At 41.5% G+C, this 21,817-nt stretch overlaps 3 protein-coding genes across 9 annotated transcripts in view; 1 reads left to right on the top strand and 2 right to left on the bottom strand.

The window, feature by feature from the left end:
* Positions 1 to 315: 315 nt before the first annotated feature.
* cfap58 (cilia and flagella associated protein 58) lies at positions 316 to 7,647 on the bottom strand. Of its 2 annotated transcripts, XM_015030528.1 has the most exons (18): positions 7,555 to 7,647; positions 6,694 to 6,963; positions 6,339 to 6,487; positions 6,095 to 6,245; positions 5,801 to 5,995; positions 4,799 to 4,936; positions 4,170 to 4,329; positions 3,667 to 3,749; positions 3,332 to 3,523; positions 3,061 to 3,222; positions 2,793 to 2,939; positions 2,194 to 2,334; positions 1,893 to 2,116; positions 1,483 to 1,591; positions 1,223 to 1,327; positions 844 to 963; positions 604 to 728; positions 316 to 514 (listed from the first exon to the last, which is right to left on the bottom strand). In XM_015030528.1, the coding sequence occupies exons 1-18, from the start codon at positions 7,558 to 7,560 to the stop codon at positions 403 to 405; spliced, it is 2,589 nt and encodes an 862-aa protein (XP_014886014.1). In that variant the 5' UTR covers positions 7,561 to 7,647; the 3' UTR covers positions 316 to 402. The 2 variants fall into 2 exon arrangements, with proteins under 2 accessions (XP_014886014.1, XP_014886015.1); XM_015030529.1 differs by lacking the exons at positions 316 to 514; positions 604 to 728; positions 844 to 963 and having other exon boundaries at positions 1,237 to 1,327; positions 1,470 to 1,591.
* Positions 7,648 to 8,078: 431 nt separating this feature from the next.
* Positions 8,079 to 11,917, top strand: LOC106946303 (uncharacterized). Of its 2 annotated transcripts, XM_015030530.1 has the most exons (8): positions 8,079 to 8,191; positions 9,147 to 9,705; positions 9,839 to 10,142; positions 10,351 to 10,456; positions 10,532 to 10,770; positions 10,849 to 11,007; positions 11,102 to 11,231; positions 11,674 to 11,917. In XM_015030530.1, exons 1-8 carry the CDS (start codon positions 8,147 to 8,149, stop codon positions 11,734 to 11,736), a joined length of 1,605 nt encoding a protein of 534 aa, XP_014886016.1. In that variant the 5' UTR covers positions 8,079 to 8,146; the 3' UTR covers positions 11,737 to 11,917. The 2 variants fall into 2 exon arrangements, with proteins under 2 accessions (XP_014886016.1, XP_014886018.1); XM_015030532.1 differs by lacking the exon at positions 11,102 to 11,231.
* Positions 11,918 to 13,242: 1,325 nt separating this feature from the next.
* igsf9bb (immunoglobulin superfamily, member 9Bb) overlaps positions 13,243 to 21,817 on the bottom strand; it is an 88,329-nt gene continuing 79,754 nt past the window's right edge. For 4 of the 5 annotated variants that reach the window (XM_015030522.1, XM_015030524.1, XM_015030523.1 and 1 more), the window contains 2 exons: positions 20,004 to 20,131; positions 13,243 to 19,854 (listed from right to left, as the gene is read on the bottom strand). In XM_015030522.1, the coding sequence (XP_014886008.1) occupies positions 19,640 to 19,854; positions 20,004 to 20,131 (343 nt within the window). In that variant the 3' untranslated portion in view covers positions 13,243 to 19,639. Of the gene's footprint in view, positions 19,855 to 20,003; positions 20,132 to 21,817 lie in introns of those variants that run through there. The other variant, XM_015030527.1, reaches the window with a different exon arrangement.

Here is a 21,817-nt window from a genome sequence, read left to right as displayed (position 1 = left end):
TTGACCATAAAATTGTGCAAATTGGAATAATGAAAATAAATCCACTTAAAGGCAACATGGAAGTAAAAAAAAAAAAAAAACTCATATTTTTTGAGCTAGGATGAGGTGCTAAGTGGTAAGATGATGTTTTTGTTTTTTTTGGTGACTCCACCAGATCTCTCACAGCGTCGCAGTTCATAAAAAGTTCTGTGTTATTTGAACGTCTTGAATCCAAAGCTCTTCTGTAAAATCAGCAAATACAATTCACCCCAAAACGCCACATACGTAGCCGCTCCCAAGTATAAGAGGTTTTGCCGCTTTAACGCACAAAACACCGCAATTGCAAAGTTGTGTTTTTTCAACATTAGCAGAATATAAACAAAGATTTGCGCACGTTTGTAACGAAAATGCAGACGGCGGGCGTCAGAGTTTGACCGGGTTGTAAACCCTGAAGGCCGCTCTGGCGAAGCGAGGCGTGCTGCTCAGCTGGGGCAGAGCTTCCTGTTCCTGCGCCGTGGTCCTGCTTCTCTGCTCACTAATGAGACACATAGCGGGCCATCAGGGAGCAAACAGCACAGAACACGGCCGCTGCGGACTTTCATCACCATTTGAGACGGATCTTACCTACGACGCCTTTTCTGACTCAGATACTTCTTCTTCATATTTGCCAGCTCGCCGCTCAGTCTTTGATTCTCCCGTTTGTATTCGTTCATCTTTGAGTCGACCGTCCTCAGCTCTGCCATCAGAGCCTGCGGACGTTACCCCCAAATATAGAGACGGTTCGTAACGGAAACTCACCAGACATGAACAAATCGGCAGGAACGACCTAAATCAAAGCGACTAAAGGAGAGGGACGGAAAATACCTGCAGCTTTTTGGTCCGGTCCCCGATGGTCCAGCGGTACTGCTGGAGCTGCATGGCTGCCTCGGGACCGGGCCGTCGGGCAAGAACCTGCTTCAGTTCCACATACAGCTTCTCCTTTTCCTACATGAGTGAGTTAGAAAAGACAGAGAAAAGTGAGAACGTGTGTTTTTCGGTATGTTCCCATTAGGCAAATTTAATTTTGGAATTTCAATTTGCACAATTTTATGGTTAATGGAACTGGAGCTGGTGTTACAAAGAAAATAACACTTCTATGTTCCCATGTATACAGAGAAATAAATACTTTTTAAATTTTATAGTAGACAGTGTTCTCGTCCTGATCTGCTCCATGAAGAGCAGCAGCTGCGGGCGGAGCGTCTACCTGCAGCAGCAGTCCCCGTTCCTCCAGCTCCTGGGTTTTAGCAATCAGTCGCTTCTGCAGGGCCTGAATCTTCTGGATGAGCTGATACTTTCCCGGGTCGCTGCCCTGCAAGTTAGGAAACAATCCACAAACGGTCAAGATTCTCATCATTTCTTCTTTTACCGTCTGTGTTAAAAGCGTGACAGAAGAATGTCCGTATCCAGTGAAGATGGGGACAAACGGAGCTAACAGCTGCAGACAGTCTGACCTTAAAGCCTCACCTCCAGTTGCCTCCATCGGTGAATATTTATGGGCTTGAGCTGGTCCTCCAGAACACTGTTCCTGGTTCTCTCTCTGAGCAGCTCCGTCTGCAGGCGGAGCTGCTCCGTCCTGAAGGACAGGGTGGAGGATTAACACCAACCGTCAACAGAAAAGCTTTCCAGCTACATGACTTTAAAGGTAACGACCGGACCGGAGTGTCCTGAACAAGAAAGCTTTCCTGTGACTGTGGATCGTCTCATTTAGACGAGGTTCTTCTTACCTAGCTGTCTGTGTTTCAGCACCCTCCCAGCTGCTTCTGACTGAGCCTTCCTCTCCAGCTCTACATCCTGCTCTCTGCGGGTCGCCTCCTCTGCTCTCTGGCTCTTCATCTGTCACTACCCTGACGAGGCGACCTGGGGTTGTGTTTTACCTCAGCTCCTCTGTGTTGGGTAAGGTCCTGTCCTGGATGTCGTTGCTGCGGCGCAGCCTCTTGATCTCCAGCTTCAGCAGCTGGATGTCCTCCAGCCTCTGCTTGTAGTGGAAGTCCCCCTTGCCGAGGATGGACTGCTGAATCCGGATCTTCTCAAGCAGGAGAGCGCGCTCATCACTCCGCTGCAGCAGCTGCTTGCCGAGGCTGTCCCGCTCTCGGATCACCTTCCGTCACAGCAGCACATGCTCAGACAGTAAGTGGGGTCATGGTCTGACTGCTGGGTGCTGGTATTCTGCTTTACCTGCTGCAGCTGCTTCTGCTCCTGGACTCGGTCTTCCTCCATGCTGGTGATTGTCATCTGCAGTTTTTGCTGTTCTGTCCTCTGGCTGTCAATAAGCTGCTTCGTTTCCTCCAGCTGCAGTTTTATTGCCTGTAGATCCCCCTGATAGAAGACATACGCAAGATAATTGGGATGCACGATATATCAGCAGCACTAACATCGGTATGGCAGTTATCAGTCTGATCCATAAAACTGGGACAAAATTGGCAAAAGATATTTGTTTCAATCTTAATGCCGTGTGTTTCTGGAGTTAGAGGAAGTCGGTCATGTGGTATTTGTTTGGTCATGTGACAGTGACAGAAGTTGCGTTTCCATTAGCCATATAATTGTGCAATTTGACATTTCGAAAATAAATTCACCTAATGCAAACACGGCAATTTCGGAAAAAAACACATTTTTCGATAAAATAGCTTTGGTGCTAGGTTGAGTACGTGTCAAAATTAGCTTATTTCGCAAAAGAAGGTCCTAAACTTTGTTACAAAATAAGAAATATCTAAAAACGTTTAAATCCAGGTTATCGGTCCTTCCACGCCCCCTGGTGGAGACGGAGGGAACAGCACCTTATAGGCTTCGTTCTCCTTCTCCAGCCTCTTCTGCTCCTGCTGATCTCTGACCAGTTCCTGCTCCTTCTCAGAGATGTCGTCTTTAAGCCGGGCAACTTGGTTGCTCATAGTCTTTATTTTCCTCTTCATTTCAGAAATCTCCTCCTTAAGGAAATTAAAAGAACAGAGTGGGTGTTGTTAACATAGATCTGATCTTACAGAGCCCCCTGGACTAAAGTTAGCCACCTCCTGTGACATCATCATCATCATCATCATCATCTCTCACCTGAGACTCGATGAGGTTTTTGCTGTATAGATTCCTCTCCGCTATGATCGACTCCAGCAGGTTCTCCTGCTGTTTGAGTTTACACTCCGACTCTGTAGCTTTCTTTTTCCAATCAAATATCTCCATCTCTTTGTCTTCGACAACAGTGAGCTTCTGTTGCACCTGCAGAAGGTAAAAAAAAAAAAAAAAAAAAAAACACCTCTTAGTCAAGGTGAAAAATATGCAGCGGTAAGAGAAGCTTCGCCACGATTGGCCCATCTGCGTGACCCGCCTTCTGCATAAGGCTGCTGCTCTCGTTGACGTAGCGGTCCCGCTCCTTCTCCAGCTGCTGGATGATCTTCCGCTGCTTCTGCGCCTCCTGCCGGTACCCGGAGATCTCGTGCTCCAAGGTTCTCTTGTCCTGCTCCAGAAGCTTCATGAGGTCCTGCTGCTTCTCAGCCGACTGCACGGCTTTGGTCATGTTCTGTCCACAGGGGGGGAAACGAGTTCATGCCACACAGAGAAGGGAGCACACGGTGAAGGGGTGTGTCAAATCTGCAGAGTTTGTACCAAACTAAGCAGATTGTTGAAACGTATATTAATATGATGCTAAAATGAAGAGGTAACCTTGTGCAGATTGGCCCTCTCTCGGATCAGCTCCTCCTTGGCTTTTTTGTCGACTTCCACTTGCTTCCGGGAAGATTCAAGATCTGCATACGGAAAATTAGGAGAAGCAAAAAGCCCAACATTGTTACTCGCTCCAAACAGCCCACCTGTATATAAAACAACTGACATTAGCAGCTTCTACTTCTGGAATGATAGAAATTAAATAATTTATCTTAGCTGTCCCAAAGTGAGATGAAACAGAAATGTTTATCGACATCCTTGCTGATGTCTTTCCTTCCTAGCGAAATGACGAAACTCCGGCTGCAGTTAGTTTTTTAACCTACAGCTTTATCTTTGTTTGGTATGTCAGTGTCAGAATTTCCTGGTTTTGTACTCTAGACTAGAGGTCAGACTTTTGAACAATGTGGTAAATGTGTTTGAGCCGAATGTTGAACTACACGCTAAAAATATGCAGCTTTCTGCATTTCTGGTGTCATCGGTTCGTACGTCAGAAACGTTCAAACCTTTTTCCAGGCCAGCAATCTGAGCTTTCAGCGTCTCCCTCTGTCGGTCGAGTTCAGCTTTCTGGTCCTCCATGTGGTGGTACTTCTTCTGGATGGCTTCTCTCATCTTGGTCTGTTTGGCGACCTCCTGACGCATGTGACTCAGCTCCTCCTCTCTTATCTATTTGACGAACAAAGGATGACAGAAGAAGGGGAGAGAGAAAGGATTTTGTGAAAGAAAGCCGTAAATGGCACGACACGACTCTGGCTTCTTTTTCTTTCTCAGGGCTGGATTTAGAAGAATGAGGGACCCTCCTGCAAATTACAGGACATGAATAGACAAGTCAACACATTTGCAGATTCAAATTGACGGATGGTTGATGTCAAACGTGTGGCAGATGGATCGATGTTGGTCTCAAAAAGGTGATCGTTTTCAAATATTTGTGCGTAGTTTCAATTAATAAAAATTCAATATTTTTAATAAAACACCACGATATGCACAATAGACACAAAAAAACAATACATTTGCCATTGCCAAAACTCGTCGCCGTGGGCTACTGCCCCTGAATGCCCTTTCTGAAAGCCCAGGTTGCTGCATGCCTGTTTTTCAGAAAGGAACAAAGAAATGATGAGAAACACAAAGCAAATACCTTCAGTTCGTTTGCCTTCAGATGATTCTCCACAGAGAGCTGTTCCCTGGCGGCCAAGAGACGTTCACATTCCTGCTGCAGTTTGCTGCTCTTCGCCTGAATCTGCTCCAGTTCTTTGGTCAAGCGCTCATGCAATACCTGTGACAGGAAGGGACAGACTGGTGTGTAATGTTCTCTAATCACTGATAATCAACCCAGGGTGTTACGGGATGGACAGACAGACACAACAGACACGAGTTCAGTCTACGGTCTGAGTCAGCCTAACCTGAGATTTTTGGCAGTGATTATTAGCAAGTCTCATCAGCGTTTCCAGAATCCTGCTATCGGAGCCCTGCCTGCCCTACACCAAGACAAAGGATCGTATCTCAGCTGGAAAAGCTGAGATCGTTAAGTCTGCGAGGAACTAAATGGTTTTGGGTGTTGAATACATCAATATGTTAAAGTTACCTGTCAGGTCTGAACCTCTCAGATCATGTTCACTCAGTCAGTGTTTTCAGAAGCACAACTAAATGAAAGGAATCAGCGTTTAGTTTTGAAGCCCCTCAGCTTCAGAAAAAGAAATCTCCTTAATCGGGACTGAAAACACTATGGTTCACGGCACCCAGTAAAATCCAAGCCTATTTTCATCAATTCTTCAGCTATGTTATCATTTACAATCTGTTAATTTCATATGCAATTGGTATTTTACAGTTTCTTATGTAAAATATCAACAGTTGATATCACTTTTTTGTTTTTCTGTTCCTTTGGATTGCATTTTGAATCGCCTTGTGTGCAAACGGAGCTGTTGAAATAAAAGTTTTTGTCCAAACTCAATGACTCGATGCAATCTGCTGGGTTTCCACACACAGAAAACTTCCTTAACCAATTTGAATAATAAATAGGTCACTTGGCCTGTATGTGTGATTGGATTGAAACAATGTTTTTTTTGTGTGCCTTGAGATGACATTGTATAAATAAACTGATCTGAATAGCAGACAGTTCCCTCCCACTTGCCTTGCTTACCTTTAGATCTCTGAGCTGCTGCTCCAGTCTCTGCTGCTCCTCTCTGGCCTTCTGTCCCTGCGTGGTCAGAGCTTTGATTTCGGCCATCTTGGCCTCCATGTCGGTGTGCAGCTGCTGGATCTCCTTGTCGAGCTTCTCCTTCAGTCTCGTCTCTCTGGAGAGCTCGTTCTGTTGCACCTGGAGCTCCTGCTGAAGCTGGAAGCAGAAACGCGAAGCTGATCTCAGACTCCTACACAACTGTGTTCGTCCACGTTCATATTCACTTCCCTCGCTGAAAGCATACCCAACGTTCACCTTCAAGATCTTCTCTACGGCTGTCTCTTTTTGAGCCTCTATGTCTTGCTGAGTTACAGTCGCCTTGTTTAGTTTCTCTCTTAGGTCCGCCGCCGCATTTGTCAGCTGGTCTCTCTCCTTAGTCAACTCTTCAATCATTTTAATTAAATCCCTTAAAAAAAACACCACAGATGGAGTTATAAACTTAATTTAGAGTATTCACAGTGCGTAGCAAAAGAGAAAGCGGGACCCTTTCCTGACTCACATTCGTTCTTCGTCCTGCTGATGTCCGGTTTTTTGCTCAGTTGCCTTTGTGAGCTTGAAAACGTCTTCTTTTAAATCCTTGATTGTTTCCTGGTCCTTTCTCTCTTTATCATGAGCTGCATCAATCAGCTTCCAAACCTTATCCAACTCCTGAAACATTCAAAGATCCATTTTTCACCGACAGAATCTGTTGAGTTCCTGAATATAAAAATGTCAAACTTTCCCTAAAGGTAGTTTAGGGGAAGTTCATTTGAGATAATGAAAGAGCAGTTTGAATATCTGCTCTAAGTGACACAGACATAGAAACTGGCTGAACAGTTATGGAGAGAATATTTCATAAACCAATCAAGCCGTACCCTCTTGAGTGACGTTATTGTCATCTCATCTTCCTGGGACAGTTTCAGGGCAGTTGCCACTTTGGTTGATGTCGACGCGATCTCTGCGTTCAGCTCCCTGCATTTCGACATCAGCCTCTTTTCATTCTCCCGCGACTTCTTCAGAGCATGGACGAGTTTCTCGTACTCCGCCCTGATCCTGTCCAGGCTGCTGTCACTGGACAGCTCACTGAGGACAACCTGAAACTCCTCCAACGACTCAAAACGGTCGTCTCCTTCAAATTCTGTTTCCTGGAAATAAAGCAGAGCAGTATAAGTACAGTAAAATGTGATTTATGTCACATCAGAACACAAGAAAAGTGGTCTGCTCTTTACTGGGTTAAGGGATTTCTTTTTGACATCAAAAAGGTTTTCTGTAAAAAAAAAAAAAAAAAGTTGATTTGTAAGCAGAATAAGAAGGGAGAGATGACCAAGGAGGTGAATAACTGGGACATGCCATTAGCATTACAGGCAGTCACTGCCTTCCATGTAATGCATGGCAGGCACCTATTGTTCTACACCCAATAGAATGTCTCTTTATTTATTTATCCATCCATCCATTTTCTTTACACCCTTGTCTCTCAGTGGGGTGGGGAGGGTTTATTTATTTATTTATTTATTTATTTATTTATTTATTTATTTATTTATTATTCATCCGTCACCTATAAGGCGGCTCGTACCGCTGCGTGCCCACCCACAAAAAAGGTATCAAAACGTGCGAAGCAAATGTGAAGATAATGTCCAAATATGCAAAAATAATAATGTATTCAGTCCACATGAATATATTTCCTCCTTCAGGTTCAGTTACTGTTCCAGAACTGTTTCTACACAAACCAAACTCACCTCCATCACACGAGCCGAGAAAGGCTAAAAATAATTCCGCACACAATCCCCCCTTCTCCTACAGGCGAATGTTGATACTGGTTGCTTAGCAACATCAGTTCTCGCGGGATTCAAAAGGAGAGTGGAAAAAAAGAATGTCGGGGCTGGTTTCCTAGCAACCGCTGATCTCGCGGTAAGACAGTCACCAAGAAACCTTGAAACGAACACTTCAGTTTCAAGTTCTGATCGATACAAATTATGGATTTATCAGAAGATCAGAAAGACTTTTTATTAATAGATTCAATTTAATTTTTTATCTATGTTTTGTTTCCCTAATAAAAGAGTGAATGTTTAGCCAAGTCCCAACACAATTAGCTGGATTAGTGAAACGCTTTGCAGTAGAAATGGACCCACCCATTTAAGTTTTAATGTGCTTAAAACACATTAAACATGACATTTAAAAGTAAACAAAAGTTTTCTTGTGACATCATGTGTTGCCATGGGAAAAAATAAAAATTAAAAAAAACAGCACCAACCCCCCCAAACATTTCATTCTATTCTATTTGGTTCCTGGAGGTTTCGTTGTTGAAAGCGATTCCAGTCTGTTTGCCCCATGTCTGCTCCAGAATCAGAAAGCAGCCTCTCTGGAGACACTGAGGTAAGTGGCTAACTTTCTATCGCCCTCTCTGCTTGACAAATGTGAAATGACAAATGCAAAACAATAAACTAGAAATGTGCATTTTCAAAGTTTAAATGTTTGGGTTTTTTTATATATTTCTGGGTTTAGTTTAAATAAGAGCAAAAGCAAAAGAAATGAGGTAATAGGTGAACAGTTTTATTAGCATGAACTAAAGTAAAAATGTACAACTGGATAGGATCGTGAAATATGTTGGAGGAGAAACTGTTATTTTTTTAAAAGTCGAAAAATATAATATAGTAAAATACTGTACAATACCTGAGTCATTAAGATGCAGGTTGACTTCTACTTTTTATACTGCAAAGATTTGTTAGAAGCAAGAATTTAAGGCTCAAGTTTAAATTATTTGTGAATGCTTCCTATGAAAATGATATATCCAGACTCTCGTGTAACATACATGTAAATGCACTCTTGTGTTTCCTTTTTTATGGATATTTGATCCTTTTCCTTGTAGAATTATTCATTAAAGCTGATCGATAATCTGGCCCAGATCCAGCTTAGAATTCACATTTTAAATGACATTTTTCAATTTTCAGTAGCATAGAAGTCAGGGCTTTGAGAAGACCATTTCAAACAGCTACTGTTCAATCCACTCTAAAACCAGTCTCCACAAGTCATCTAGCTGCTGATTTAAGAAATAGTTTTGAGTTGTCCATGTTGTCAGAAGCAAGCTGCAGTCTAGTGTTGATTTTTTTTAATGAAAAGTATTTATGTATGCTGATGGTAAAACCGGCTTTCCTGTAAACTGTGTTCCAAGAGTTTACAAACTTTGCCACAAAGAATATAGCCATCATTATGACAGTTACAGCAAAAATTCACACAGGAAACTGATTCAATTTCCCTTAAATATATTGTATTTACGTTCCTGATAAGTGGATGTAAACTTGCTACTAAAACTTTGTTGTGAATTTTACAGTCAAAGGCACCAGAGGACCAAAGCAACGGGGATGGTTCTCATCAGTCTTGGTTTGTCGAGATTGGAAAAGCTAAAAAGGCCAAAAGGGTGGGTCTGATCCAGAGTGTTGAGAGACTGTGTGCCTCACAAACAGCCCGCAGAAAAGCTGTCCTGGACAGACTGCAGGACACCTTCCCCACACCTCAGCTTCCAGCAAGCCTCTCGCCGCTCCCCGAATCATCACCGAGAGGAAAGAAGGTGAAGCACACTTCGAACATGAAGGACAAAAGTGGCCAGACACAGGACACTAAGAAGATATGTTATGAGGAGGATTGCATGTTTCAGAAGAAGCAGCTTCCAGGTGGTCAGGCAGCAGCGCAGGGTGATCCATTGCCCAACATTTCAAATGAATGCGGGGATGTGGGGGAAACCCTGAGCCCTGTAGACGCACACACACCCAGAGAGACGAGGTTTTCCACCGATCTGGGGAGCTGGCCCAGCTCAATCCTCGTCTCAGCTCCTCACCCGGGACCGAAACCCAGGAGACAGTCTCGCCTCCCGGTGATAATAGGCAAAGCAGGTAAGATCAGGTTATGGACTGAAGATGACTTCTTTCATGTAAGAAATATCTGACATGAGATCAGCTGACGGGGGTTACATTACACCAAGGAAGGTAGCTATTCTGGTTTTGTTTTTTGTTTTTTTCTGAAAAGACAAAGAAGCATCTGGATGCAGACTTCAGTCAGCTACAGCTGAAAAGGAGCCGTTACCACAGAGACTGCAGCGCCACGTCGACCGCTCTGTCTTGCCACAGCCGCTGACCTCTTCGAAAAAGATGGTCGTCGTCGCAGCGCAACCTGCGGAGCTCGTACCGACCGACAGAACGGAACCTCTCCATGAGAAAACTCTTAGTCCTCCAAAGTCCCACATCATGGCAGGAAAGACCAGATTCCCACCCCTGACTGACACGTCAGAGAGCGCGCCGCCCTGGTTCAGACAGCTCAGCTCCCACAACTGGTATGACAGCAGCAACTCTACCAAACCTCTCCAGGGAGATTATTCTACACAGTTTATACTGTAAACCTGTGTTTTTGAAAGTGGGGGGCACCAAGTGTCTTTGGGTTTCCCAAAAGTTTGTTCTGTTCGGGAGGCCTTGGCATGGGTAAGTATCGGAAACAGAGTTCTGTTGTTGGAGCAACAACCTAATAATCTTTGTTCAACGCAGGGAAAAGAAAATGGAGGGAATGAAATCTGTCGCGGATCTGGCGCAGCACCACCCAGAGCAGCTGAAGACCAAACTGCACGCAGTCTGCCGAGTCTTGACAGAGGAGGTGCAGACATGTTTTCTCAGCGACGGTCTCGGTTTCAGTTTTCTGACGTCAAAGATGTTTCCTTTTCCTTTGCAGGTTAAAAACCAACGTCCTTCTTTAGCCAGCGCTGTCATTGACACCATAGCAGAGCTCCACACTCAGCTGGGAAAGTCAATGGACCCCGAGGCAGAAAGGACCAGCGACGCTCTGCTGCTGAAGCTGGCACAGACCAATAACGAGAGCGTTCACCAGAGAGCTAATCTGGCCCTGGACGCTCTGGTGAAGGGCTGCAGTCCTGCTAAGGTTCTGAATGTTCTGCTCAGCACAGGCCTGAGGTAGGAGGAGTTGGGATGTCTGAGGAAGTTCATATCAGCATCACACGGAGACATGTTTCTGGCTTTGTCCTCCTTCAGTCATCACTGTGCTGCTGTGAGAGAAAGCGCGGCGCAGCACATCCACCAGCTGAAAAACATCACCGGAGAGGATTATATCCTGAAAGCAGGAAGGAGGTTTTCAGGAGGTTTCCTTATTGCGGTCAGCAAGATGTGTGCGGATTCTAATCCTGAAGTCAGGTTTGTTCTCGACTGGAAGAAATGCTGACTGTGCAATACGTATCAGCATCTTGGCCATCTTCGGAGGCTAACTGGGAACTGTATTGCTGTACAGGAATCATGGGCAGGAAATGCTGTGGGAATTTGCTCAGCACAAAGAGTTTATGGTCCAGTGGCAGAAGGCTGTCCCCGCTAAGGCCAGGGCTCAACTGGTCAAACTTTTGAAGAGGATGAGACGGCAAAAGGTGGTTCCAGCTAACAATCAAACTCCTTTCACACTTTAAACAATAGTGCGGCGCAAAAGCATTCGGTTCAAATATTTTGTTTTTACCCATATTTGCTGGAAATGTCGTCTCAAAATGCTTTAGAAGACAAATGCTTCCAGTTTATATACTGTTTGTCTAATCCTGTCTTATGGCCTGATCTGAAGTCAGCTCCAGTTGGACTTTAAATGTAAAACAGTGAAGTTAAGTCCAGTTTTCTATCTAATCTGTTTGGCCTCTCCCACATTTTGTCAGTCAAGGTCAGTGTAGAAGAAGTGGAGCAGGTCATAAATCCCTATTTACTTTCACTAGACATATGAAAAGGCAAAACAAAGTTTCATTGTGTTGTTATAAGTCATATTTTAGTACTGAGATACTCGATTCTGTCCTTTCATTTGCACCTAAGCATCGTGTTATTGTGCAGGCTCAATGGACAAGGACCGAGGTAGAGATTTGTCCAGCAGATGGCCCTGTTGAGCAAGGCTGATCCTGCAAAAAGACGACGGCTCCCTTGGAAAAAAAAATGAAAACGTCTGTCGTTTAATTGTATAAGACTGTTCCAGGGACAGACAAGGGTCCAATTAAAAATAATTCAGAGAAGACGGTGACAGTGGAAGATGGTTTTCTGTCACCAACTAGTCATTAAACCAACTGAACAAATGATCAAAGAAAAAGTTTCCGTTTTTTTGTGTTACGCTCAAATTTAGCTTGGAAGAATGTCTTGTTTGAAAAGGCATAATAAACCATTATATATCGTCACGATTTTACAATACTAATATACTATTAACAAAAAAAATATGCAAATAGGTGCTGGATGACAGGTGAAGTGATGGTGATCATAATCATTCGGATTCTGTATTGAGTCAGTTTCCCCCTTTTGTTTCACATCCTAAAAATATTCTGGAACTTTTTCACTTGTTCCATTGTCAGAAATTATTATGGAGAATCGTAATGATGACATTAATCTTAAAAATACTCTTGAGTCATTTTGGGTTTGTGATTTATAAATGAAAACGGTTGGAATCAGATATATTGATCCTCATGGGGAAATTGCTTATTTGTTGACAAAGTCATCAGAAATTCCTATTCGTTTAAAAACAGTCAAATATTATACTTTTGTTTGTTAAAGTATGGACAGTGCTATGTTTAAAATAAAGTCAACATTGAATAGTCTTTTCAAAACTCATAATCTCATTTTAAATGAACGTTCCAAACTCTTTTACATGATATTACCGCCCCCTAGTGGTCAGCCTGTTCGTTTACTCCCATAAAGCCAACTTGCCCTCAAGAGTTTGATGTGGTCAGTCTGTTTATTAACCTTACAGTCTGTGAATGTTAGCAGGTGAACTCGTTACAGCAGGTATGCGATTCTCAGCTGTGAAAGAAAATTCTTCTGAAATCAGTCAGAAAATCTGTAAGCTGAATTGCATCCTGACCGCATAAAACGTTCAGCGATCCCAGTTAATGAAATAAATCCAAGAGTCTTGTTAGAAAATTTAAACATTTTATTAAATAAAAACCGATGTAATATACACCATTCTGAATATACAACTAGAACAAGCATACCAAGACATTTCAAATACAAAAAACTGTTGAATTCAGTTGCTTTCACTTTTTAGGGGAGGGTGGGAGGGTGAGCAGGAATTACAGTAGCCATACATTCCTATTAGTGTTTGTGCAAACCAATATAAAAAGCGTCATGAGGATGGACTTCGTAAAGGTGAAAAACAAACACAAAATGTACAAGGTACACATGTAGGACTTCAGATTTTCATAAAGAGATATTTTGAGGTACAGAGTTGTCTATGCCTATAATGAAAAAATAATGTTAGTTATGTTTTAAATACAAGTCAACTCATCTCAGGAAGACAGAACAATTAGAAGATATGAGTTTAGTTTGTTCTCCTTCCTCTTGTATTGCATTTTATGATCATAAAAAAACCCCAAAACAATCATTTTCTGATAAATTGAATCTGTTTTTTTCATTATTTTATTTTTTGTAACAAGGCAGTAACAACAAAGATTTGACTCACAGAATTATGTTTTTCTCCGGTATCAAAACACCGTTTTCACTACTTGCGGTTCATCTATCCGTGGGTTTTCGGAGAAGTTTGGTTTCGCGAGAACTTTCCGACGCGATCTGGAACGAGCCGGGTGACGACGCCGGTGCAGGGAAACTCACTTCCTGTGACGTGCTCGAAAGCCTCTAACGGGGATTTTTAATGGTTGAAATATCTAAAGTCGAATGTGAACGTTATTACGCTCAGCACCAAAGACAATGTGTAGATACTATTTGCACCCATCCATGTGGCTGATGTAGAAGCACTGACCAAAAAACAAAACAAAACAAAACAAGAAAGTCAATTCAAATCAACGATCTATCAAAGTTAGTTGCTTTAAAATGTGCCCCTCCAAGAAGTTTATCTAATTGGATCTTGGAATTCCCTGAAAGGACAGCTGAGGAAAAACAAAACAAAAAACTCCAACACCTCTGCCTCGTGTGAGCGCAGCGGGTCGATCGACCGGCCAAACAGCGATCTACAGTACAGTACAGGATTGTGTAGCTACATTTTGTCTGAAGCAAGGACAAAAACAAAGAAATTAAAGAAAAAAGCACCACAGATGTTTTTTTTTTTTTTTACTTTTGCTTTTTATATATATATGTGTATATATATAGCACCAGTTGTTATAATGAAGTTGATGGTCATCTCTCTTTTTTTTTTTTCTTTTTTGGCAATTTACAGCACTGAACTGAGAGCGTGGTGTAGCATTTAGCAGCTGCTGCGGTGCTCCACCTCCACTTTGGAGCAGAAGGCGCGGATAGACGTTGGCTAACTTGCACATGCTCCGGGCCGGAACGAGACCGACAGATTTGGATCGTCGAGAAGCGCTGCGGCTTTCACTGCAAACACAAACAATTACGTCGGGAAACTTTTGTTCAATGTGGAGCTGTCCAAAATGCATTTGGATCTACAGTGCTTCTACAAGCGGAGAGCACCACAGAATGGAAAACAAATCACAATTCATGCCGAGAAATATATATATTTATATTTTAAAAAAGGAGAGAAAAAAAAGTAAAAAAAAAAACTAAGTTTTTTATGGAAAATCAATGATCAGTATGGTAAGGTGTTGCCCATAAATAATTAGGTATATCTGCTATTCACACACACTATAAAAACTAATTTACCGTCTTTTATTTTTATTTTTTTCCGTGAGGATCTCTTTGTAGACAAAAAGATATACAGTACAGTTCGGTGCACCAATTTCTTCTCTTCTGAACAACTCAGGAGCTTAGATAGACGACATATTTCTTCTCTACTCTGTGTACAGTTCTGCATTGCTACGGTACAAAGCAACGTATGAGTACAAAAATAATAGGATATTGACTTTTACATTCTTGAAAACAAGGGCCGTCCCGTTAATCTAGCTTCCAACGCGTGTGTTGTCTTCTCTCTCTATGATAATAAATTGATATTAAATTCCTACGCTAATTTCTAGTATTTCATTTTTAAGCACTCACATACAGTAAAGACACTGATATCACACCATGTTACACCGTGTCACTGAAGTAGACCGCACACTACTCAGTTCTCACTCTCAGTTCTGATGTGCATCATGTTTTCCTCTACAAAATATATTTATATATATTTTTATATATATATATATCTTATGGTAAGCTCTTTTGAGATTTTTACACCGTATTTAATTTTTTTTTTTTTTTTTTTTTAGCCTGAATTATAAATCTAAAATGCATTTAGGTATGCTATCCAGCCTGGACATTTTTGATCAATACTCAAGATTTCTGTTGCCATAGCGATGAATGGCAAAGGTCGCCAATGTCTGCATCCTGCAAAGACCGATGGGATCAGTTTGAATATGTTTGACGGCTGCGCTTCGGAACAACAAGTCGGATCAAACTGGTTAGGTCTTACTGTAAGGTCTGCAGATGTTCAACACACATTAATTCATCTTTTTTTTTTTTTTTTTAAACGCAGCGGCTGTCAGACTTTTGGGAACCCATAGTGTTTTGTTTAGAACAGGCTGGTCTCTAAACCTTCGATTTCACTTCGTATAAATCAATTTACAATTAAATGTGGCGAAAACAATCACAGCATCAATTAGTACCCATGTGTTCACGTTTTAATCTTTCTCAATTTATACAAAAGTGATATTTATTAGTCTTTATGATTTCTAGAGGGATAGCTTTTTGAAGTGTGGCTCTTTCCAGTTCAGATCTACCATCTCTACTCACATCATATCAAAACCTTTATTGGTGAAACTGCAGACGTTTTCACTGTCGATCGTCAGATTTCACATCAATTACTGTCTCCCTTCCGGCTTCTTCTTTAGCAGCATTACAGCCGAGACTACAGAAAGGCGGTGGGATTATTTCGGTTTGTCATTTTCTCTCACTACGAAGCTGTAGTCTGTCGAAGAACACAGACTACGGCTTTAAAGTCAATCAACTGACGTCATGAGACATCCAACGCGGATGCAATCCTACACATTTATATGAATCTCGTGGTTATACAAAAATAACAGAGAATCACTGGGAGACAGATTCATCTCCTGGATGGTTACGTGTTCCAACAGGGAACCTCCTTTCTATTTAAGTTAATGAATCGTAACTGCGGTTACTGTAGCTGCTGCTTTACGTCCAGCTTATTCAGTCCAAATCTGCCATCCAGGACAAACGAAACCTCAAAACTACTACTCAAAAAAAAAACAAAAAAACAAAAAAAAAAACAAGTTCTGATGCAACTTGCCCTTCAGACTGGATTTTAAAAGAACCTTGCTGTGTAAATACCAAACACGTACAAACAGTGCATACATATATGTTTGGTGCTAATGCAGGCTGTGTGAAATTTGTATCGATTTTAACCGTAGTCTGGTTTTCAGTATTTTGAGAACAGTTTCACTTTATCCGTTATGCCACAATTAAACTGTCATACTGTAAAATATAACCACGCCTCAATTAGGAAATCCATACGCATCGCTCTCGTGTCTGCTTCGACTGCTGCAGGTTTTCAAAAGTGTCTGCAAATCCCACCCCCCAGGTTCACAACCCCGCTCTCCCGAAAGGAGTCGATCGTGACAGTCAATCAAAGCAAAAGGGAATCTGAGACGCCCTGTTTTTTTTTCTTTTAACAGCAATACATTATTTTTTATTATGGCAGCAACATCAGGTTGACCAGTTTTAGCTCTCCTTCCTGATGGGATTTTGAATCCAGTCAGGACTTCCGACATCCTCTTATTTCCCCTCAAGAACTAGAAAAATACAGTTCCAGACGTGAGAGTTTGTCCTTTTTTTTTTTTTTTTTTTTTTTTTGGAAGGATCTGTCAGCTCCTCTTGTAGCACCTGTAGCTGATTGAAGAGCCCCTGTTTGACACCACTGCTGAAGCACCTGTGATCAATCACCGTCACATCAGAATGTGAAGACAGTGTTGTGTTTGAGCTAGACCTTAGAATACCTCAGGACGCTAAAGGATATCGCCAACGATTAGCCGTTGACGAGCTGTTGCTGCTTGATCTATCTGTTGACAATAGTAGTAACGTTGAAGCAAGATTGAGGATTTATATTTGTTCAAACATTCATATACGTGATCAATTCTAAGTTATTTCCACACTAGATGACATCTGCGGAGGCACGTTTCCTTCTTAACCCAAAACACAAGAGCATTTGAGCGATTCATTAAATCCTAATCAATACGTTGTAAGTTACTCTTTACTGTCTGTTCATTTTGATCATTATGCCTTATAGCAAACAAAAACCAAATATTTAGTAAAACAGAATTGCTGTGTTACATAGTAGTAACAAAATGGATGTTCTTAATGCAGAAATTTGGTCCCGTTAAAAAGTTTGTACATATACTGTGCGGTACATGTAGTCAGAAACTGGACGGATCTCCTTTTGTATGAATTTCTACATGAATACAGTGTATCAGCGTCTGATTCCTGATTCCTTAACATCAGACGTTGTTAAGGAAGCCATTTGCTCTCTACAGCTCTCAGCAACACACCAATCAACTTTAGGGGTCTACCCGTCTTTGGAAGGGATGTACTGATCTAGTGTCCCCAACAAAACCAGCTGCTGTATGTCACTGCTCTGCGATCATCAGCTGTTTTTAACAATCCAAGCTTATTTTCCTCTGCTGGGATTTGTTAAATTCAATATATTTGGGTTTTCATTTGCTTTAAGCCATAATTATTTCAACTAATAAAAATATATCTCTCTTTGTGAAACCAGGACATTCTAATTTATTTAGGTTCTACCTGCATGTGTGCATCTTTTTTTAACAGTTTTATTGTTAGTTTTTTGAAAATTTTAATGAAATTTAGTCATATCTTTTTCATTATACATTTTTTAAATATTTTCCCGATTAGCCCACGGTTAGCACTCCTGTCTGCATGTACTGTGGAAATACCTTAACCAGACCAAACAAATGAAAATGATAGACATGACAAACGTCTGAAGGCTTCGTAGGACCAGCAGCTTAAGATCACACAAAAAGAATCAAATAAAATGCATATCCGACATGAGACATTTTCACAGCAAATGTCCCCGTGAGATTTTAAAGTACTTGCACAAATCAAAGAAACTGAGCACCGTTGAGGTTTAAAAAAATAAAAAATATAATGTCGGGCTAATTGTTGCTGCGCATGTCCACCGTTTGTGATTTAGAGCGCCATCGAGCAGCAGAATGTGCAGAGTAGGATGCAGTTGATGCAGTTATGGCACCTTGTTGTAAATGAAAAGTCCTCATTCTCATGCAGTTTTAAACAAAACGCAGATAAACAGTAAAGCTCTGCCAATTCCAGTGGAAAATGCAGATGAACACAACCTTTTTGGCTCACTTTGTTTTACCTTAAACGTGTTCTGCTTTTCTCTGAACTCAGATCGACTCGCATAAGAAGAATATACAAAAAAATGGAGCACAATTTTTAAAAAAACAAACTAGTATGTAAAACAGGCAAAAAGGTATTTTTCAGGCCAAAGAAAACAGTGTGTTCTTTATGTTTACACTGATATACCAAGGTACAAAATCCTATCTTCCAACATCTACTCAAATTTTAAATAAAACTTTTGGCAAAAAGTTTCTCAACAAAATTTGGAGCCCTCAGAAAAGGAAAAAGCAAATGTAATGGAACTGATGAGATTTTTGCTCCAGTGCAAACAGCTGTCAGACAAAAGTAGCACTTGTTTAAGCAGAAGCTCTTGCAAATAGAGCGTGTGTACTGCTTCCTACTAAACTAACGATTTCTATGGTGATGGTTGAAAATGCCACGTCTCCACATCTGATTTGCCTTTTGAATGCATCCCAGTGGACTGGATTATAACAAATAAAGAGTGCAGCTTAGAGCGAGGGAATAAGTTAAAGGTTTTTGTTTTTTCGTTTCTTTGACATTCCTAAAACAAGTGAGTTCCTGTCCTGATTATTTACAGCAGAGCAGAAAAGCTTAGAATGTCAGCTTCTGGTTAGCTTCGGCATTTTCTGACGTAGGTTAGCTGGACAGGAAATATATGGCCCCTTTTAAAACCAGAGGAAAGGTACATTTTCAGCATTGCAGTAGTGAAGAAAGAGTGTTTCTTATTTGGACAGGAGAAGTCAAAGAGCTGAGCAGGTCGACTCTGGCGGTTGTGTGGTCTCGTGTGCTCTGAGGTAAAGTTGGTAGGAAGTAAGATCGTCCTTAAATGTGAGGCAGAGAATTCATTGGAAGGACCTGTAAACGGAGGTGTGGGAGCTTAGCATGAATCATTTAGACTCTCTCAATAAAGGGGACTCCGGAACAACGTTGGGGGAAAGAGTGTCGAATGATAAAAGTCCCGCCACCTGTTTGTAAAATTTTGACTTTTGCACTGGAGTAAATGTTCAATTGGAATCTCAAAATCAGTAAAGTCACTTTCAGAAGGATGCACTAGCCGATTTAAAATGATGCAGGACACGTTTGTGCCTCGGCGCATCGCTTTTTTTTAACAAATCCTCCAGACTTTTTTCCACAGGAACTGCCTTACAGCTACAACTCCAATCTGGGAGATCACTCTAGATCCTCTTCCGTACTACTCTTAGTTAAAGTAAAACGAGACAAACTGATTTGTACTAGAATATAATTTTTTACTAGAAAATGTTTAGATTTAGAAGTCTTTGTTCAGTTTATGCCCTAGAGTACTCTAGGTTATTGTCAACAGCAATCCACTGATGAATGCAGATCCAATAAAACAAGTGTGAACCTACAGATTGCACTAAATCTGTACTCTGACATGTACTCCATTTTGTAGATAATGGAAATAAAGACATTCCACTGACTTTGCTGTCTTGTCTAACTGCAGCGTATTGATGGAATGGTAATGGGAGCCTGTCCCGAGTTGTGACCTCATCCCCGGGGCCTTTCAAAGGAAGGTGGCGTGGTCTAGGTCCATGTTGTCCATGCTTGCTAAAATGGCCTTCTGGTCCTCCCGTGGTGGACGGCGGTACAGCAGAGCAGAAAAGCGAGCATACGGGTCATGAAGAATGGGCCGTTTCTTCTTCTTGGAGAGGTAGCGCGCTTCCTCGGGCTGGAGTACCTGAGAGGTGTAGGCCTGCTGGGTCTGAGAGGTGGAGACACCTGGTGGAAGAAAATTGCGTATCAACCTGGAAAATTGCCTATCTTGTGTCTAATTGCTAGGTTTTGGTTCTATAGGTTGCCTTGTATTTGTAATCCAGTCACTTCTTCGTCCTTAGTTACTCCTATTGGGTGTGGAAAACTGTCCATACCTGCTTTCTTTCTGGTCTTTGAGTTATTGTTGTTCATCGTCATCTTCTTGGCCTTTCTAACGCGCTGGTATCTCAGTGCATCACTCCTCTCAGACCCCAAATGGGCACTCGACGCACCTCGACGTTTTCTACATGAAGGGAAGAGAGAAAGGGAAAACACGGGTAACTCTGGGCCGATCGTGGTCAGCGCACTGTGTTTGTGCATCGAGAAGAGCACAAACCTCCCCAAGCCCCAAAATCAGCACTATTACATGGACTAAAAGTGATATATATATATATATATATATATTGATAAAACCTACATCTTGAATATTACACCCCCCCAGTTTATCCCTACAGTGCAGATTAGATCACTGAGTCATGTTTTATAGAGGACACATCAATGCAACATTTAAACAGGTCTTGAACTGTTGGTTTCAGAGTAAAATTGTTCAGCAAGATTTTCAATAATGAGACATGTTAAATGCAAAAAAAAAAACACTTTTGTAGTCGGATATTTACTGTGCAAATGACGCAGTGGCTTTCTGAAAACAACAGTTGCATAGACTTTGTTGGTAAGTAGAGTATATTTGGCAGCTTGTCACCAACTCCCTCCTGTTCATGGAGGCACATAGAGTTTGGCAGCCCACAGATTTCTGCCACAAACACACAGAAAACAATTAGCATTGCAAAAGAGGCCATCTTCCCACCGTGGCTGCAGAGAGAAACCAAACGCTGTTAGTAGAGGGGGGAGAATCACAGCTGAGCGACAAAGCATCATCAATATGTGTTCATAGACATGGATACTGTCTACAATGGGCTTCACCATGCTGACAGGGGGAGAGATGGCGGGAGGGGAAAATGACTACTCAGGAACAGTCACATAATGAAAAATAAGCCAAAGAAAAGCGAAGCACCAGGACAACAAATGTAACAAGATTTTTTTTTTTTTTTTTTTTCCCATATAATTGTTTTGATTTTGAAAACGGAGAAGCAATATTTAGCAATGGCATGCATGGCAGTTTGCACATGGAACATGACTTTAAAGGGGAATACATTCAAAAGCACTTCATTGGGCACTTCAGTCTATTTTTAGGGTGTCGTTGACCCCTTGAGTGCCTGACTTCTGCAAAGTATTTGTTCCTTAGAATAAAATCAAGTAGGTGAGTATCTACGGCCGGACACAGAGAAATCTGTTCTGCAGTCCAAACTTAACGACTATTAAAATTAACGCACGGTTGCTTTATGCAGAGTATTCCATCCCTGTGTCCACCAGCAGTGCGTCTCGGTTTATAGTGGGGCTGAAGCCTGATCTAGACTTCTGTTGCTCCGTAGCTTTTCGGAACCTGGGAAGAATCTACTGCATTTCCTACATAACAATATAAAAAAAACATGCTAAGCATAGTAGTTGAGATTTAGAAATGTGCTTCATCACTGCCAAAAACAAGCAATGCGCTTTCTGCTTTGCTGTTAGGAAATGTAAAAAAAAAAAAAAAAAAAACATATACATGACGTACATTCAGCTGAAGAGACTCATAGCCAAAGGTGACACAGACGCAACAATCTATGCCTAGGTTATCTATGTTTATGTAGTGTTTTAGCAGTAAACATGAATATGTATCTTATAATTTACATTAAAACTGCTGTATTAATCCCAAGGGGAAAATAAATTAAATTTTTTATATTAAAAATGAGAAATTAGAAAGTTCTCCAGGGTTTTACAACTAATGAGTTGTTTCAAACCGTACCAGCTGAATGTTTGACTCTCTCTTTGTTGTACTTTGAAATTTTTGCAGAGGTCTGCAGTGCTGAGAAACTACAAATGTCACTGTGTC

The sequence above is a fragment of the Poecilia latipinna genome, unplaced genomic scaffold (genome assembly GCF_001443285.1).
Source record: "Poecilia latipinna isolate Pla-1442-1.1 unplaced genomic scaffold, P_latipinna-1.0 Scaffold185, whole genome shotgun sequence".
Lineage (NCBI taxonomy): Eukaryota > Metazoa > Chordata > Actinopteri > Cyprinodontiformes > Poeciliidae > Poecilia > Poecilia latipinna.
The sequence above is the reverse complement of the archived record's forward strand: the minus strand, read 5'-3'. Positions and strand labels throughout refer to the sequence as shown.

What these genes read in the sequence shown, in the direction of transcription:
- LOC106946303 (XM_015030530.1), top strand. Translation starts at nt 8,147, where the DNA reads ATGTCTGCTCCAGAATCAGAAAGCAGCCTCTCTGGAGACACTGAG. An exon ending in GCCTCTCTGGAGACACTGAG is followed by an intron (nt 8,192 to 9,146) that starts GTAAGTGGCTAA and finishes TGAATTTTACAG; the next exon opens with TCAAAGGCACCAGAGGACCA. An exon ending in CTGCTCAGCACAGGCCTGAG is followed by an intron (nt 10,771 to 10,848) that starts GTAGGAGGAGTT and finishes GTCCTCCTTCAG; the next exon opens with TCATCACTGTGCTGCTGTGA.
- cfap58 (XM_015030528.1), bottom strand. An exon ending in AAAACCTCATCGAGTCTCAG is followed by an intron (nt 2,940 to 3,060) that starts GTGAGAGATGAT and finishes AATTTCCTTAAG; the next exon opens with GAGGAGATTTCTGAAATGAA. An exon ending in ACCGATGGAGGCAACTGGAG is followed by an intron (nt 1,328 to 1,482) that starts GTGAGGCTTTAA and finishes CCTAACTTGCAG; the next exon opens with GGCAGCGACCCGGGAAAGTA.